General features: G+C 38.2%; 1 protein-coding gene across 3 annotated transcripts in view; it reads left to right on the top strand.

Moving 5' to 3' along the window:
* RRM1 (ribonucleotide reductase catalytic subunit M1) overlaps positions 1 to 17,261 on the top strand; it is a 42,121-nt gene that overhangs the window by 18,138 nt on the left and 6,722 nt on the right. For all 3 annotated transcript variants that reach the window (XM_057749934.1, XM_057749932.1, XM_057749933.1), the window contains 7 exons: positions 7,614 to 7,755; positions 9,488 to 9,571; positions 10,623 to 10,784; positions 11,161 to 11,240; positions 11,902 to 12,103; positions 14,770 to 14,919; positions 15,118 to 15,339. In XM_057749934.1, the coding sequence (XP_057605917.1) occupies positions 7,614 to 7,755; positions 9,488 to 9,571; positions 10,623 to 10,784; positions 11,161 to 11,240; positions 11,902 to 12,103; positions 14,770 to 14,919; positions 15,118 to 15,339 (1,042 nt within the window). The remainder of the gene's footprint in view (positions 1 to 7,613; positions 7,756 to 9,487; positions 9,572 to 10,622; positions 10,785 to 11,160; positions 11,241 to 11,901; positions 12,104 to 14,769; positions 14,920 to 15,117; positions 15,340 to 17,261) is intronic.

Here is a 17,261-nt window from a genome sequence, read left to right as displayed (position 1 = left end):
TGTATTTTTTAGTTTTTTTTTTTTTTTTTTTTTTTATTTATTTTTTGGGGGGGTACACCAGGTTCAATCATCCGTTTTTATACACATATCCCCATCTTCCCTCCCTTTCTTGACGCCCCCCCCCAAGCCCCCCCCCCCCCCCCGCCCGAGTCCTCAAAGGCATCTTCCATCCTCGAGTTGGACTCCCTTTGTTATACAACAAGTTCCCACTGACTATTTTACAGTTGGTAGTATATATATGTCTGTGTTACTCTCTCGCTTCGTCTCAGTTTCCCCTTCACCCCCTGCCCCCTCCCATACCTCGAGTTCTCCAGTCCATTCTCTGTATCTGCATCCTTGTTCTGGTCACTGAGTCCAACAGTACCATTTTCAGATTCCGTATATGTGAGTTAGCATACAATATTTGTCCTTCTCTTTCTGACTTACTTCACTCTGTATGACAGACTGTAGTTCTATCCACCTCATTACATATAGCTCCATCTCATCCCTTTTTATAGCTGAGTAATATTCCATTGTATATATATGCCACATCTTCTTTATCCATTCATTTGTTGATGGGCATTTAGGTTGCTTCCATGTCCTGGCTATTGTAAAGAGTGCTGCAATAAACATTATGGTACAAGTTTCTTTGGGGATTATGGTTTTCTTTGGGTATATGCCCAGGAGTGGGATTACTGGATCATATGGTAGTTCTATTTGTAGTTTTTTAAGGAACCTCCAAATTGTTTTCCATAGTGGCTGTACCAATTTACAGTCCCACCAACAGTGCAGGAGAGTTCCTTTTTCTCCACACCCTCTCCAACATTTGTTGTTTCCAGACTTTGTGATGATGGCCATTCTGACTGGTGTGAGGTGATACCTCATTGTGGCTTTGACTTGCATTTCTCTGATGATTAGTGATGTTGAGCATCTTTTCATGTGTTTGTTGGCCATCTGTATGTCTTCTTTGGAGAAATGTCTATTTAGGTCTTCTGCCCATTTGTGGATTGGGTTATTTGCTTTTTTGGTATTAAGCTTCATGAGCTGCTTGTATATTTTGGAGGTTAATCCTTTGTCCGTTGTTTCATAGGCAATTATTTTTTCCCACTCTGAGGGTTGCCTTTTAGTCTTGTTTATGGTTTCTTTTGCTGTGCAAAAGCTTTTAAGTTTCATGAGGTCCCATTCATTTATTCTTGATTTTATTTCCATGATTCTAGGAGGTGGGTCAAAAAGGATGGTGCTTTGATGGATGTCATATAGTGTTCTGCCTATGTTTTCCTCTAGGAGTTTGATAGTGTCTGGCCTTACATGTAGGTCTTTAATCCATTTTGAGTTTGCTTTTGTGTATGGTGTTAGGAAGTGTTCTAATTTCATTCTTTTCCATGTTGCTGCCCAGTTCTCCCAGCACCACTTATGGAAGAGGCTGTCTTTTTTCCATTGTATATTCTTGCCTCCTTTGTCAAAGATAAGGTGCCCATATGTGTTTGGGCTTACTTCTGAGTTCTCTATTCTATTCCATTGATCTTCCTTTCTATTTTTGTGCCAGTACCATACTGTCTTGATCACTATGGCCTTGTAGTATAGTTTGAAGTCAGGAAGCCTGATTCCACCAACTCCATTTTTCCTTCTCAAGATTGCTTTGGCTATTCGGGGTCTTTTGCGTTTCCATACAAATCGTAAGATTTCTTGCTCTAGTTCTGTGAAAAATGCCATTGGTAATCTGATCGGGATTGCATTGAATCTGTAAATTGCTTTGGGTAGTACAGACATTTTCACGATGTTGATTCTTCCAATCCAGGAACATGGTATGTCCCTCCATCTGTTTGTGTCGTCTTTGATTTCTTTCATCAATGTCTTAAAGTTTTCTGCATACAGATCTTTTGCCTCCTTAGGCAGGTTTATTCCTAGGTATTTTATTCTTTTTGTTGCAATGGTGAATGGGAGAGTTTCCTTAATTTCTCTTTCTGCTCTTCCGTTGTTAGTGTATAGGAATGCAAGAGATTTCTGTGCATTAATTTTGTATCCTGCTACTTTACTAAACTCATCAATTAGTGCTAGCAGTTTTCTGGTAGAGTCTTTAGGGTTTTCTATGTATAATATCATGTCATCTGCAAAGAGTGACAATTTTACTTCTTCTTTTCCAATTTGGATTCCTTTTATATCTTTTTCTTCTCTGATTGCTGTGGCTAAAACTTCCAAAACTATGTTGAATAATAGTGGTGAGAGTGGACACCCTTGTCTTGTTCCTGTTTTTAGGGGGAATTCTTCCAGTTTTTCTCCATTGAGAACAATGTTGGCTTTTGGTTTTGCATATATGGCTTTTATTATGTTGAGGTAATTTCCTTCTATGCCCATTTTCTGGAGAGCTTTTATCATAAATGGATGTTGCACTTTGTCAAAAGCTTTTTCTGCATCTATTGAAATGATCATATGGTTTTTATCCTTCAATTTGTTGATATGATGTATCACATTGATTGATTTGCGTATATTGAAGAATCCTTGCATCCCAGGGATAAACCCCACTTGATCATGGTGTGTGATTTTTTTAATGTGCTGTTGCAGTCTGTTAGCTAGTATTTTGTTGAGGATTTTTGCATCTATATTCATCAGTGATATTGGTCTGTAGTTTTCTTTTTTTGTGACATCTTTGCCTGGTTTTGGTATCAGGGTGATGGTAGCCTCATAGAATGAGTTTGGGAGTGCTCCGCCTTCTGCAATATTTTGGAAGAGTTTGAGAAGGATAGGTGTTAACTCTTCTCGAAATGTTTGATAGAATTCGCCTGTGAACCCAGCTGGTCCTGGGCTTTTGTGTGTTGGGAGATTTTTAATCACTGCCTCAATTTCCGTACTTGTGATTGGTCTGTTCATGGTTTCTATTTCTTCCTGGTTCAGTCTTGGAAGATTGTATTTTTCTAAGAATGCATCCATTTCTTCCAGGTTATCCAATTGATTGGCATATAGTTGCTTGTAGTAGTCTCTCATGATCTTTTGTATTTCTGAGGTGTCCGTTGTTACTTCTCCTTTTTCATTTCTAATTCTGTTGATTTGCATCTTCTCCCTTTTTTTCTTGATGAGTCTGGCTAATGGTTTATCAATTTTGTTAATCTTCTCAAAGAACCAGCTTTTAGTTTCATTTATTTTTGCTATGGTTTCTTTCCTTTCTTTTTCATTTATTTCTGCTCTGATCTTTATGATTTCTTTCCTTCTGCTCACTTTGGGATTTCTTTGTTCTTCTTTCTCTAGTTGTTTGAGGTGTAAGGTTAGGTTGTTTACTCGATCCTTTTCTTGTTTCTTAAGGTAGGACTGTATTGCTATAAACTTCCCCCTTAGAACTGCTTTTGCTGCATCCCATAGGTTTTGGGTTGTTGTGTTTTCGTTGTCATTTGTTTCTAGATATTTTTTGATTTCCTCTTTGATTTCTTTAGTGATTCCTTGGTTGTTTAAGAGTGAATTGTTTAGCCTCCATGTGTTTGTCTTTTTTGCAGTTTTTTTCCTGTAATTGATATCTAGTCTCATGGCGTTGTGGTCTGAGAAGATGCTTGATATGATTTCAATTTTCTTGAATTTGCTGAGGTTTGATTTGTGACCCAAGATGTGATCTATCCTGGAAAATGTTCCGTGTGCACTTGAGAAGAACGTGTATTCTGTCGTTTTTGGATGGAATGTCCTATAAATATCAATTAAGTCGAGATGGTCTAATGTGTCATTTAAAGCTTGTGTGTCTTTATTTATTTTCTGTTTGGATGATCTGTCCATTGATGTAAGTGGGGTGTTCAAGTCTCCCACTATTATTGTGTTCCTGTCGATGTCCCCTTTTATAGCTGTTAGCATTTGCCTTATGTATTGAGGTGCTCCTATATTGGGGGCATAGATATTTACCATTGTGATATGTTTTTCTTGGATGGATCCTTTGATCATTATGTAGTGCCCTTCCTTGTCTCTTTTAATAGTCTTTACTTTCAAGTCTAATTTGTCTGATATGAGTATTGCTACTCCAGCTTTCTTTTGACTTCCATTTGCATGGAATATCTTTTTCCATCCCTTCACTTTCAGTCTATATGTATCCCTTGGTCTGAAGTGGGTTTCTTGTAGGCAGCATATAGAAGGGTCTTGTTTTTGGATCCATTCAGCCAGTCTGTGTCTTTTGGTTGGAGCATTTAATCCATTTACATTTAAGGTGATTATTGACATGTGTGTTCCAATTACCATTTTCTGAATTGTTTTGGGTTTGTATTTGTAGGTGTTTTCCTTTTCTTGTGTTTCCTACTTAGAGAAGTTCCTTTAGCACTTGTTGTAAGGCTGGTTTGGTGGTGCTGAATTCTCTTAACTTTTGCTTGTCTGGAAAGCTTTTGATTTCTCCCTCAAATCTGAATGAGATTCTTGCTGGGTAGAGTATTCTTGGCTGTAGGTTTCTCTCTTTCAGGACTTTCAGGATATCCTGCCATTCCCTTCTGGCCTGCAGAGTTTCTGTAGAAAGGTCAGCTGTTATCCTGATGGGTTTTCCCTTATATGTTGTTTGTTGCTTTTCTCTTGCTGCTTTTAATATTTTTTCTTTGTGTTTAGTTGTCGTTAGTTTGATTAATATGTGTCTTGGTGTATTTCTCCTTGGGTTTATTCTGTATGGGACTCTCTGTGCTTCTTGGACTTGGTGAATTATTTCCTTTCCCATGTTGGGGAAGTTTTCCACTATAACCTCTTCAAATATTTTCTCAGACCCTTTCTTGTTTTCTTCTTCTTCTGGGATGCCTATAATTCGAATGTTGGTACGCTTAATGTTGTCAGTGAGGTCTCTGAGACTGTCTTCTAATCTTTTTATTATTTTTTCTTTTTCCTGCTCTGTGGCAGTTATTTCCCCCATTCTATCTTCCAACTCACTTATTCGTTCTTCTGCCTCAGTCATTCTGCTGGTTATAGCATCTAGAGTATTTTTAATTTCAGTTATTTTGTTATCCATTGCTGTTTGTTTTTCTGAGTTCTTATGAACTGTTTCTTGTACTTTCTCTATTTTGTTATCGAGATTTTGTATCATTTTTACTATCATTACTCTAAATTCCTTTTCAGGCATTTTTCCTATTTCCTCCTCATTTATTTGGTCTTGTGGGTTTTTTTCTTGCTCCTTTGCCTGCATGGTGTTTCTTTGTTTCCTCATGGTTGTCCAAACTTTTGGGGTTGCTTGTCCTTGGGTTTCTTTGCGTTATTCTGTGACCAGCAGAGGTTCCTTTATTGTTCGTCTGTAAGCGTCGGTGTGTGGGGAGGGAGAGGGTAAAACAGTGGCTCCTTCTCCTGGGAGGGAGTGAGCAGTGGGGCACTGATGTCTCAGTCAGGCTTGGAGGTGCCTGTTGCAGAGGGCGCCGGTGGCTCAGGCGTAAACAGAAAGTCTTAGAGTTGGGCCTCTCTCGGGGGTTTTTTTCTTTTCTTTTTTTTTTTTTTTTTTTCCTCTCGGCAGCCTCCCTGCTGCTGGCGTTGCAAGGGGTTTTAATCTAGCCCCACCCGAGTGCCTGAGGGTACTTGTTATCCCTGAGCGCCTTAGGTGGCCCGCAGGGCGTCTCTCCACTGCCTGTTGCAGAGGCGCGGAAAGAGAGAGAGAGAGGCTATGCGTGTGGCTCCTCCCAGCCGCGAGTGAGCCTGCAGCCTCCAGCCGCGATCATGGCCGGGCAGCTCTCAGGAACGGGCACTCCTCTCCGCGGGCCTCCTCCCTCCTGTCCTCTTGGTCCGTCACCCTACCGGCAACAATGTTTCCCACACTGAACCAGCTCTCCTGCTCCCACACGCCCGCTCCTGGACCCTCCGTTCAGCCGCGGATCGATGTCTCGGTCCGGGAACGCTGAGCTGCGCTGCGGACCCTCCGAATGTTTCTCACTCCCTCCCGTCTGCCACAGCTCCGCCGCTTCACCCTCTTTGAGCCCTCGTAGATGCCTCCCTACCGGCTATGTCGGGCTCCCCGCAGTCCCATCCGGTGTCCGAGGCCGTCTGCTGGTGTTCAGCTGGTTCTCTGTGAGAATTACTGCGTCCTTCCGTGCATTCCCAATGCATCTCTATTTTTTAGTTTTATCTTTAAAATTTAAAAAAGATTTTTTTTGGCTGAGTCACTTGAAAGTGAGTTGTAGACATGATGGCTATCAACCTACATCTTGGTAGAATATATATATGACCTCAGAGTAGTGAAAGATTTCTTAAAATAGATACAGTAAGCAAACAATATAAAGGAAAAATTGACTACACTAAACTTTAAAACTTCTGTGAACCAAATACAGTGAAAAAAAGTTTCAGACTGGGAGAAGATATTTGCAGTGTATGTTAACTGTTGAAGGGTTATAAGGAAAAGACTCAAAACCAGATAGAAACATGGGCTAATTCACAGAAGAAACTGATTGGCTAATAAACATGTGAGATGATGATAAACTTTGCTGGTAATTAAGAAAATGAAAGTTAGCATCATAATGAGATATTTCATACCCAACAGATTGATACAAATTAAAAAGCTGATAATATGAAGTATTGGTAAGAATGTGGAACACAGGGAACTCTTCATGCATTGCTAGATGGAGTATACTTAGCCATTCACTTTCTTTAGTAAAATGAAACACGTGCATATCTTTTGACCCAAAAATTCCTCTCCTAGGTTTATAGGAGATCCTTAGACATAAGCATGAGAAGGTATGTTTAAGAACTTTCACAGCAGCATTGTTTAGAATATCAAACAGATTGGAGGTAATCCAAATGTCCACCAGCAGGCAAATGGACAAATATATTGGTATACTCATAAAGGAAATATCTTACAGCAGTGGAAATAAACTAGTCCTATATATGTCAGTAGGAATGAATCTCTAACACAATATTGAGTTAAATAAAAGTGGATTGCAGAAAGGTAAATATGGAACCAGAAATTTTAAAAATGTGGAACATATGTAAATGCTAAAAGAACGTAGAAAGGCATAGAAATGGCATATGATTGTAATTAGGTTATATTTGTAGTATCTTATTTCTTGAGGTAGGTGGTAAGTACAAAGTATATGTTATATTATTCTCTATACCTTTCTGAATGTCTGAATATTTAATAGAAAAAGTCAATAGAATCCATTTGATTGGGATCATTGTAAGTTACTGAAGGGATCATTTTAAGACTAAGGTTCCTGGGGTAGGAGGACAAGATCCAAAGCATAGGTAGAAGGTTTGTCTTCAGAAAGACTGTAAGGGAACTAGATTTTGATGGACATATCAAATTTGGTTCACTATTGGATAGGTGGGTTTTTTTTCATAAATGTTTAATTTTTCTTGGCTTACTAATAGGTTGAAAAGATGTTATGTACGCTTAGGAATTTACATGAGAAAATGTTATAATGGTACATTTCCGATCTGGTGAACATGTAAGCTAATATTTTTAGACTTCTAAGACTTCCTTCTAGGCTTAGCATCTAGGGCAGGTAGCAAGGTGATTTTAAAACAATATATGTTGATATATCTTATTATGTCATATCCAGTAAAAGGTTTTTTTTCCTTCTAAAAACAGCTAGGAATTTTGTAAGCTTCAAATTGTTTATTTGCCTAACTTACTGTCTTTGAATTATATAGTCATTTTTTGACTCTGCTTTGCTTCAGTTTCTTGCTGAGTTACGACTTTTTTCCCCCTGTAGCTGTTTCCTCCTGAGTATGAAAGATGATAGCATTGAAGGCATTTATGACACTCTAAAGCAGTGTGCATTGATATCCAAGTCGGCTGGGGGAATTGGTGTTGCTGTGAGTTGTATTCGAGCTACTGGCAGCTATATTGCTGGGGTAAGCTTCTGTTGTGTGACTAAAAATGTCTGGGCTAGAAGGATTCAAGTCCATAAGCAACCAGGCTTGTGGCTGAGAGGGCATTTGCTGGGGCTTGGGAGACCTCGATCTCTGTTCATTACTAGCTGGCTGTGTGACTTACAGTGAGTAATTTCAGTACTTCTGGCCTCATTTTCATCTGTCTTATTAGAGGTTGATTAGATGGTCTCTAGTGTCCTTTTTAGCTCAGATTTTAGAATTCTGATTTATTTTAGCAATAATAATTATTAATTATAATAAATAAATTCTGATTTATTTTAACAATGTTACTATTCATTGCTCACTGCGTGCTAAATCTGTTATAAAAGTTTTATGTGAATTACGCATTTAACCCTCATACAACCTTATGAGTAGATATCATTACAGACACAGTAAACTTTACTCTTTATGGTAACTTTGTGAGTTTAGCCGCTATTGTCTTCATTTTACAAGTGAGGAAGCTGAAGCTTAGTTAAATTACATTCAGAGATTAGTCACTTAATATATGATAGAGCCAGAATTCAAGCTTTAAACATTGGCACTTAATGAGGTAAATTTCATCTTTTCTAATTCACTGTTCACTGGGAGTCAAGATCATGGTTTTGGGTAGAATCTAAAAAATAATACAAATGGATGTATATGCAAAACAGAAACAGACTCATAGATAAAGAAAACAAACTCGTGGTTACCAAAGGGGAAAGGGAAGGGAGGAGGGACAAATTAGGGCTATGGGTTAACAGATACAAACTACTATGTATTAAAATAGATAAGTAATAAGGATATACTGTATAGCACAGGGAATTATACCAATTATATTGTAATAACCTATAATGGAGTATAATATGCAAAAATACTGAATCACTATGCTGTTCACCTGAAACTAAGTATTGTAAATCAACCATACTTCAAGTTAAAAACAAAACAAAACAAAAAAGGTAATGATTTTGGGTAAGACCTGGATTTAAATCCTATCTCCACTAATTACTAGTAGTGTGGCCTAGTGCAAGTTATTTTACATCTCTGCATTTGTTTCCTCCAGTAAGGTGTAGAAAATATCTACCCTTATAGAATAAAGTTAGAGAGTCCAGAAGAAAAGCATTCCATTATGTGGTGTTCATTACACAGTAGCAAGGTGAGCCATTGCTCACTTATCTTTATAGGCTGTTTAAAAGCTTGCCTTGGGATTAAAAGGATTATTTTAAAAATTTGATGAGGTGTCTTGTAGTCTTAGGGGTTTCTGTATTTTTTTCATCTTCATTCTAGAATCCATTTATTGCTGAGACTCTCCATTTACCTTATTGTCTTGATTTATCCATTGCGTATAATTCTTGTAAATTGCCTTGAATTCTTTTGGGAAAAAGATATTGTAATGGTGTTTTTACTCTGCCCAAAGTATTTCTTTGTATAATCACCTTTCGAAGGTGTGGAGTTTAAATTTAGCTATCCTAATTTTGAATTCTTTTGACTTATAGTTGTTATTTCTCATTGTAAATTAGAGATGCCATGAAATAACTTTGTACATAATTGTAATGTATTCAGCAAAATTTTATTTTATGTTGGGCATTATGTTTTCAAAGCAGAGGTAGAGATGGGAGGCAAGTGAAACTATAGACTGAAAGAGAGTAATTTGTCTGTTTTTGAGCCATTTTGTTCTTTTACTTGCTGAGCCCCCTATTTCTCCTCCAGATGCCTTTATCTTCAGTTTCTCTTTCAGACTAATGGCAATTCCAATGGTCTTGTACCCATGCTGAGAGTATATAACAACACAGCACGGTATGTGGATCAAGGTGGAAACAAGGTATGCTCTGTTATTGAAAGTCCTGGAAATCAGAACTGAAAATCTTTTCTCATATATGCTTAGAATAAAATGGCTCATTGTGTATGTTTCTAACAACTTTGCTTTTTTTCTACTTTTTGATCAATTTAATGAGTATAATTTTTATTTGCTTTAAAGTGTACATACTTGAAGTATACAATTTGATGATTTTGACAGATGTATGTACTTGTATAATTACACCAGTCAAGACATAGAACATTTCCATAACCCCAACATGTTTCCTCGTGCACCTTTGTATTAATCACCCATCACTCCCACCCATACATATTTTATCCCTGACTCCAGGCAGCCAGTGATCGAATCACTTTCTTACATGACAGTTTATTTGCAAGGAATTTCTAAAGTTGTGGTTCATATTGATATCTAACCTTGAAAAGGGGTTGTGATATGTTTTCTAAGTTTTTCTTTAAAAAAATGACAGAAAACAAAACAGAAAGCAATACTCTGCCTATTTTATAGAGGGAAAAGTAAAGTTGAGAGTATTGGGTCATTTATCCAGTGTTATCAGTAGGTTAGTTTGCAACTGTCTAGCCTGTCTCTTATGGATATATAGGCATAGTAATCACATATTAGTTTATGAATTTCTCTCTGATGTACTTTAAAAAAATCTATGGGGACCTCAATAAGACATATCACCTTTTTGACCTTTTGAGCACAACTTATTGTCAAAGTTAAAGTGATCTTCTTTGGGCTTTACATATATGTCACATAGTGTAAAGTGAGCTGGACAACAGCTGGAGTGGAAGCTCCATCTCTAGTTCATTGTGTCACTTTGGATAAATTATTTAGTCTTTCTTGTTCCACATTTTCTTTATGTTAAATATTCTTTTTTACTCCTAGAATTGTAAGCAAAATACTACTACTTTATATTTTTATAGTACTTTTATTTGTATTTCTCATTTAACTCATTAATTGTAGTAAAGATCCAAGGAGATATTATTGAAGTGCTTTGGAAAATATGAAGTTTGTTTCATTCGGATTCTGAAAAGAATGTTGATTTGTTTACCATTAGCGACCTGGGGCATTTGCTATTTACCTGGAGCCTTGGCATTTAGACATCTTTGAGTTCCTTGATTTAAAGAAGAACACAGGAAAGGAGGAGCAGCGTGCCAGGGACCTTTTCTTTGCGCTTTGGATTCCGGATCTCTTCATGAAACGAGTGGAGACTAATCAGGTGAGAGATAGGTACTTGTTAGTAATAACAGCTTGATTCATATAAGTGTTCTCCTCAGTCATCTTTAATCATGCTTAGGAAGAGTCCACCTATGTGTTATGTAACAGAAAGGCATGCTGAGCAAGTTAAGAGATGCCATTTTCACCTTCTTGGATTTTTATTCTCTAAAGTAGATGCTATCTGACCTAAATCCTTGAAAGGTCATGAACAAACAGGAAGAAGTAGATGTTTGGGCCCGAGCTAAAATTATTATTTCTAAAGCAAATTTTTAAGACAGTCTATGGAAGCCACCCTATGCCTTGCAGTGTTCCTAATGGACTATGTGTGATTGGTTATTTGAAGTTTCTTATGGTTGGTACTCTTCTTCCCTTTGCAGGACTGGTCTTTGATGTGTCCAAATGAGTGTCCTGGTCTGGATGAGGTCTGGGGAGAAGAATTTGAGAAGCTATATGAACGGTACGGGAAAAATATGAAAGTAATAATGTTTTAACCATGTGTTTCTTTTATTTACAGGTTCTAAATTTTAGAACTGCATCAGTCATTAGCCAGTTTCTAGAAATCTTCAGAAGCATCTAGAAGAGAATGTGACTAGTAATTTTAGTTTGATCATTTTCTTCCTGAATCTTCACCAAAATTTTGGTTTGTCTTCTTTCTTAAAGCTTTGGGATATGTAAATAGGTGCTTGGATTTTTTTAATTGATCCTGTAAAAAATTAATGCAAAGAGTTATTTAGCAGGGTAATTAATTTGCTTTGTCATAAAGTTCTTTTGATAAAATAAGATATGCTTTGTATTTTACATAGGAATCAAGAGCAACTGGGACACACATGTCAGTAGTTCATTAAATAATAGCACAAGAGTACTGTTTTAGCACTGCAGCACAATTTGACTGCTTCAGGATTTATTCCTTTTTATTATGGAAGGTATTGTTGATTTAGTGGGATTGGCTTTAGCCATAGTAAAATGAATATCATATTCCTAATTTTTTTTTCCTTAGCAAAACTTAGTAAGAAATTTAAGAATTTTTAATGTTTTGTATTTTTGTGTTTCTCTTCATGTTGTCTTCAATTAAGATTCTTCTTAGGGAATATTAAAATAATACTAGCTTTGCCTTTCAGTTATGAGAAAGAGAGTCGAGTCCGCAAAGTTGTAAAAGCTCAGCAGCTTTGGTATGCCATCATTGAGTCTCAGACAGAGACAGGTACCCCGTACATGCTCTACAAAGATTCCTGTAATCGGAAGAGCAACCAGCAGAACCTAGGAACGATCAAATGCAGCAACCTGTGCACAGAAATAGTAGAGTATACCAGCAAAGATGAGGTAGGTAGAAAAACTTCTTCCTCGAGGACGGAGAGAATAATCTTAGGAGTTGGTGAATTGTTTGTGAATCGTTCACATGATTTCCCTTGAGTTGGGTGAAGGGAGTTTTCATAGCTTGCTATAAGCAGAAGGACACTAAAATAGACAGATACTATAAAGGAAGGAGGAGGTGTGATGTGTGCCCTTGAATATCTTTCAGTCTGAGCCATGTAGAAAAGACTGTCAACTCTTTCTTACACACACATTGCTGTAATGATCTTTACTTGAGAAAAATAGTAATATATAGTTATTTAGGTTAGGGTTAGGACAAACACAGTAATGTGTTAGGGTGCTCATTCAGTTTAAAGTATGTAAGCATGAATGGTGAGACAAAATTGTCATCTCAAATCTTTAAGGCGATTCACAGAAGAGGCAAGGCTAGAAATGGGACATAGATTTGTATATTTTAAAAAGTTTATGCAAAAGCTTTCCATTTGGGAAGAACCACTTGTATCACAGATCAGAGACCGGGATAGGTTTTGCAGTGAGTGTAAAGTAAATTTGTCTTGGTGGAGCCAATACATTAAGGTTTGGTGTATGGAGAGATGGCTGTAACTGGGGGACGGGAGATAGTACATAAAAGCTGGCATGTCTCAGATGTAGGAAAGCCCTTGTGGATTTCTGAAAGGAAAATAGCATCCTTTGGATGGGAAGGATAGCTCTTGCTTCTGGTTATAGAATGGCTTAGTGTGAGAAGAGGTTGGAGGTTAGCTTAAGGAGATTGTTGTGTTAGTCAGATAACAGGCTGCTTGGATATTGGATGTAAACCATGAAAACGAGGAGAAAGGAGCAGATCCCAAATTCTAGGACCTAAAGAAAACATGACAAGTGAAAAGTCAGAAAGAGAATGTTGAGTTGAACATACTGTTAAGGGTGCATTTTAATTTAACAAAGCTTATTGAGCACCAGCCATGTGTAAGGCACTATACTAAGTGCTCTCAGATACAAATGAATGTGGCTCAGCCCCTGCCCTCTGGAAACATAATTTAGCTGGAGGAAATTGACATATACTCATGACTATTACACAAGATAAATTATATTGCGGAGAATAAAATGACCCTTTTTAAAACAAAAATCAGATCATATCATTCCTCTCCACAATACTCCATCTTTGACTTTCTAACTCATCCAGAGTTCATTCATTCTTTTTTTAAAAATTGAGATATAATGCACATATCATAAATCTCACTCTTCTAAAATATTCAGTATTTTTTCGTATATTCACAAGCTTGTGCAACCATCACTGATAACCAATTCTAGAATATTTTCATCACCCCAATAAGAAACCCTGTACCCATTAGCAGTCACTCCCTGTTCTCCTCTTCACCCAGCCCCTGGCAATGCTAATCTGTTTTGTGTCTCTGGATTTGTCTATTGTGTGCATTCCATATAAGTGGAATCGTAATATTTGGTCTCTTGTGTCAGCCGTCCGTGCTGTAGCATGTGTCAGTACCTCATTTCTGCCTTATAATGCCCTGTGAGGTCCTACACAACTGCGTATCCCACCTCATCTGCTCTTACTTTCCCCCTTGCTCACTGTGCTCCAGCCCTACTAATTTTATTGCTATTTTTCAAACATATCAAGCATACTCCTGCCTCAGGATTTTTGAATGTTAAAATGCTCTTTTCCCCAGATAGCCATGAGGCTTGCTTTCTAACTTCTTCAGTTCTTCATATGTCACATTGTCAGTGAGGTCTTCCTTAACAACGCTGTTTAAAAATGGCACTCCTTCCATCCTTAGCCCCAAGACTGTTTTCTTTTCCTGTCTTATTTTTCTCCCTAGCATTTATCAGGCTTATGTGATTCAAGCTATGTTTTAAAAATGGCTACTTTGGCAACATGTAGAATTGAGTAGGTGTGAAGGGCATGAGGGAGTCTAGGTGAGAGGAATTGATTTGAGAGCTTGGATTGGGATAGTCATAATCAAAATCGCAAAGGAAGTATATTCATTCAATATTATTAAGCGTTTACTATATGCCAGGTGTGGTGGTGCTAGTCCTAAAAATATAAGGATAAATAAGATATGTTCCCTACCTGAAAAAGCTCACCACCTAGTATAGTGTAGTTAGTAAGAATCACCTGAAGAGCTTTTTTAAAATTCAGAAACTTGAATCCTTTATTAAGGGCTGTCGGAGTCTCAGTGTGGGTGAGGTGGACGTGTAATTTGGAAGAGCTTTCTGCAGTGATAGAAGTGTTCTGTATTAGGTGGCTACTGAGCATTTGACATATGACTAGTGCAATTGAGAAAGTGAATTTTAAATTTCATTTAGTTTTAATCTAGTGGCTACTGTATTGGACACTGCACATCTACTGACAGATACATAGATATAGATATGTATAAAATTAGAGCATAGTGTGACATATGTCTGGTAATAGAGCCATGTGCTGTGGAGCATATGGTTCTTTCCCCATCTCACCTATTTCACTGGTGCATGTTACAGTTCACATATGTGAATAGGTATTGGGATTTAGAAATGAACTGGTGAATGAGGAGGAGGGAGAAGTCAAAGAAAGAAATTTAAAATTTTAATGTCAGTGAGTGTTAGAGGCTTACAGGGTAGTGTCATTGACACAGTGGAAGAAATAAAAATCGTGTGACTCTTGACCCTTTTTCTTCAAATTACAGGTTGCAGTCTGTAACTTGGCTTCGCTGGCCCTGAATATGTATGTCACATCAGAACACACATATGACTTTATGAAGTTGGCCGAAGTCACCAAAGTCATTGTCCGAAACTTGAATAAAATTATTGATATCAACTACTACCCTGTCCCAGAGGTATGAATAGATTTCTCTGCTTATTGGTAATTATTGAAATCCAAGGTGGAAGGAGTTTGTCACAGCCTTCTAGTCATCATGTAAATGGTTATCGTTGGAATGGTGTGAGAAAACTGAGATAGAGTATGTCATTTGGTACACAGTGTTGCTTTTATTGTTCATTAATGTTGTCTCTTCTCTGAATCTTTTGGCATGAAGGCAAACTTATCAAATAAACGCCATCGCCCCATTGGAATTGGGGTACAAGGTCTGGCAGATGCTTTTATTCTGATGAGGTACCCTTTTGAGAGTCCAGAGGCCCAGTTATTGAATAAGCAGATCTTTGAAACCATTTATTATGGAGCCTTGGAAGCCAGCTGTGACCTGGCCAAGGAGTATGGCCCATATGAAACCTATGATGGCTCTCCAGTCAGCAAAGGAGTAAGTATGTGGATGAAAGTTCTTTTTGCCTGTGAGTTCCTATAGTAGGCTGAATGGTAGCCTTCAAAAAGATATGTTCACATCCTAATGTCTGGAACCTATGACTGTTACCTTATTTGGTTTAAAAAGGATCTTTGCAGATGTAGTTATGGGTTTAGAGATGATGAGATTATCCTGGATTATCCAGGTGGGCCCTAAATCCAGTGACCGTTGTCCTTACAAGAGACATAGAGAAGAGGAGGCCACACGACCATGGAGGCAGAGATTGGAGTGATGCAGTCATAATCCAGGTGTACTGATAGCCACTAGAAGCTGGAAGAGGCAAAGAACAGAATCTCCTCTAGAGCCTGTGGAAGGAGTGAGGCCTTCCCAACATATTGAGTTTGGGCTTCTGGCCTCCAGAACTATGAGAGAATAAATTTTTGTTATTTTAAGCCACAAAATTTGTGGTAATTTGTTACATCAGACATAGGAAACTCATATGGTCCTTTTGTCCTGTGGAGTAAAAAGGATACTCTATTTTAATGTCTTTTATTTAAAACTAATCATTGTTAAAATGACTTAAGAAGAATACTAACTGTATTAGTTTTCTTTTCTTTCTTTTTTTCGCTGTGCCATGTGTGGCTTACAGGGTCTTAGTTCCCCAACCAGGGATCGAACCAGGTCCCATAGCAGTGAAAGTGCCGAATCCTAACCACTAGACCACCAGGGAACTCCAAAGTATTAGTTTTCTATTACTAAACTTAGCAGATTAAAACAACATGCATTCATGGACTTCCCTGGTGGCACAGTGGTTAGGAATCTGCCTGCTAGCTCAGGGGACACAGGTTCGATCCCTTGTCCGGGAAGATCCCACATGCCACAGTGCAACTAAACCTGTGCACCACAACTACTGAACCCATGTGCCACAACTACTGAAGCTTGAGTACTCCAGGGCCTGTGTGCCGCAGCTACTGAGCCTGTATGCTGCAACTGCTGAAGCCTGCACACCTAGAGCCCATGCTGCTCAACAGAAGCCACCACAATGAGAAGCCTGCGCACCACAATGAAGAATAGTCCCCACTTGTCACAACTAAAGAACGCTTACATGCAGCTTTCGAAAACCCAGCACAGCCAAAAATAAATAAATAAATAACATACATTCAGTATCAGTTTCCCTGGGTCATGAAGTGCAGCCTTGGGTTAGCTCAGTCTTAATTTCTGGGTCTCTCTCAAAGCTACAGTCAAGACGTTGATAGAAGCTGTGGTCTCATCTGAGGCTCAAGGGCCTCCTCCAGGCTCACCTGGTTGTTCATTTCCTTATAATTCTAGAACTCATGACATCTTGCTTATTCAAAGCCAGTAGGAGGGAGAGTCCCTCATTTCAAGAAGAGCCCAGTCCAGTCACCCTTCTGAGGGTTTCATTTGTCAGGTCAGGGCCACCCAGGATAATCTCCCTTTTAAGTAAAAAATTAACTGATTTTCAACCTTAATTGCATCCGCAGAAACCCTTCACATTTGTCATAATTATGTGAGTGGGTCCTGTATACACTGAAGAGGAGGAGAGTATAATGGCCTGTACCCCAGGGGGTGGGACTCTGGGAGCTGTCCTCAAATTCTGCCATCTGAACTGCCTTTATCATCAGTAGCATGATTCTTCTCCCTGTAAAATAAGATGTTGTTTTTAGTTCTCACAGTTCCTGCTGATGTTTAGGAACTCTACATTGTTTGAAAATAGATGTTTATTAGCTAAGTAGGTAGATTGAGAGGCAGATCAAGGCAGTTAAGAAAGGTGAGGGTAGGGTAATTCTTTTACTGTACAAATAAATAGAGAATACATCTCAGCAACATGCTTTCACGAATGTTAGGATTTCCTGGTTTGTAGGTATGATATGGGTCCTCTGAGAGGACTCAGCAGGGACATGGGGAAGAGGTAAGCCTTA

This window comes from Hippopotamus amphibius, chromosome 9 (assembly GCF_030028045.1).
Source record: "Hippopotamus amphibius kiboko isolate mHipAmp2 chromosome 9, mHipAmp2.hap2, whole genome shotgun sequence".
NCBI lineage: Eukaryota > Metazoa > Chordata > Mammalia > Artiodactyla > Hippopotamidae > Hippopotamus > Hippopotamus amphibius.
This window is presented reverse-complemented; position numbering and strand designations above follow the sequence as displayed.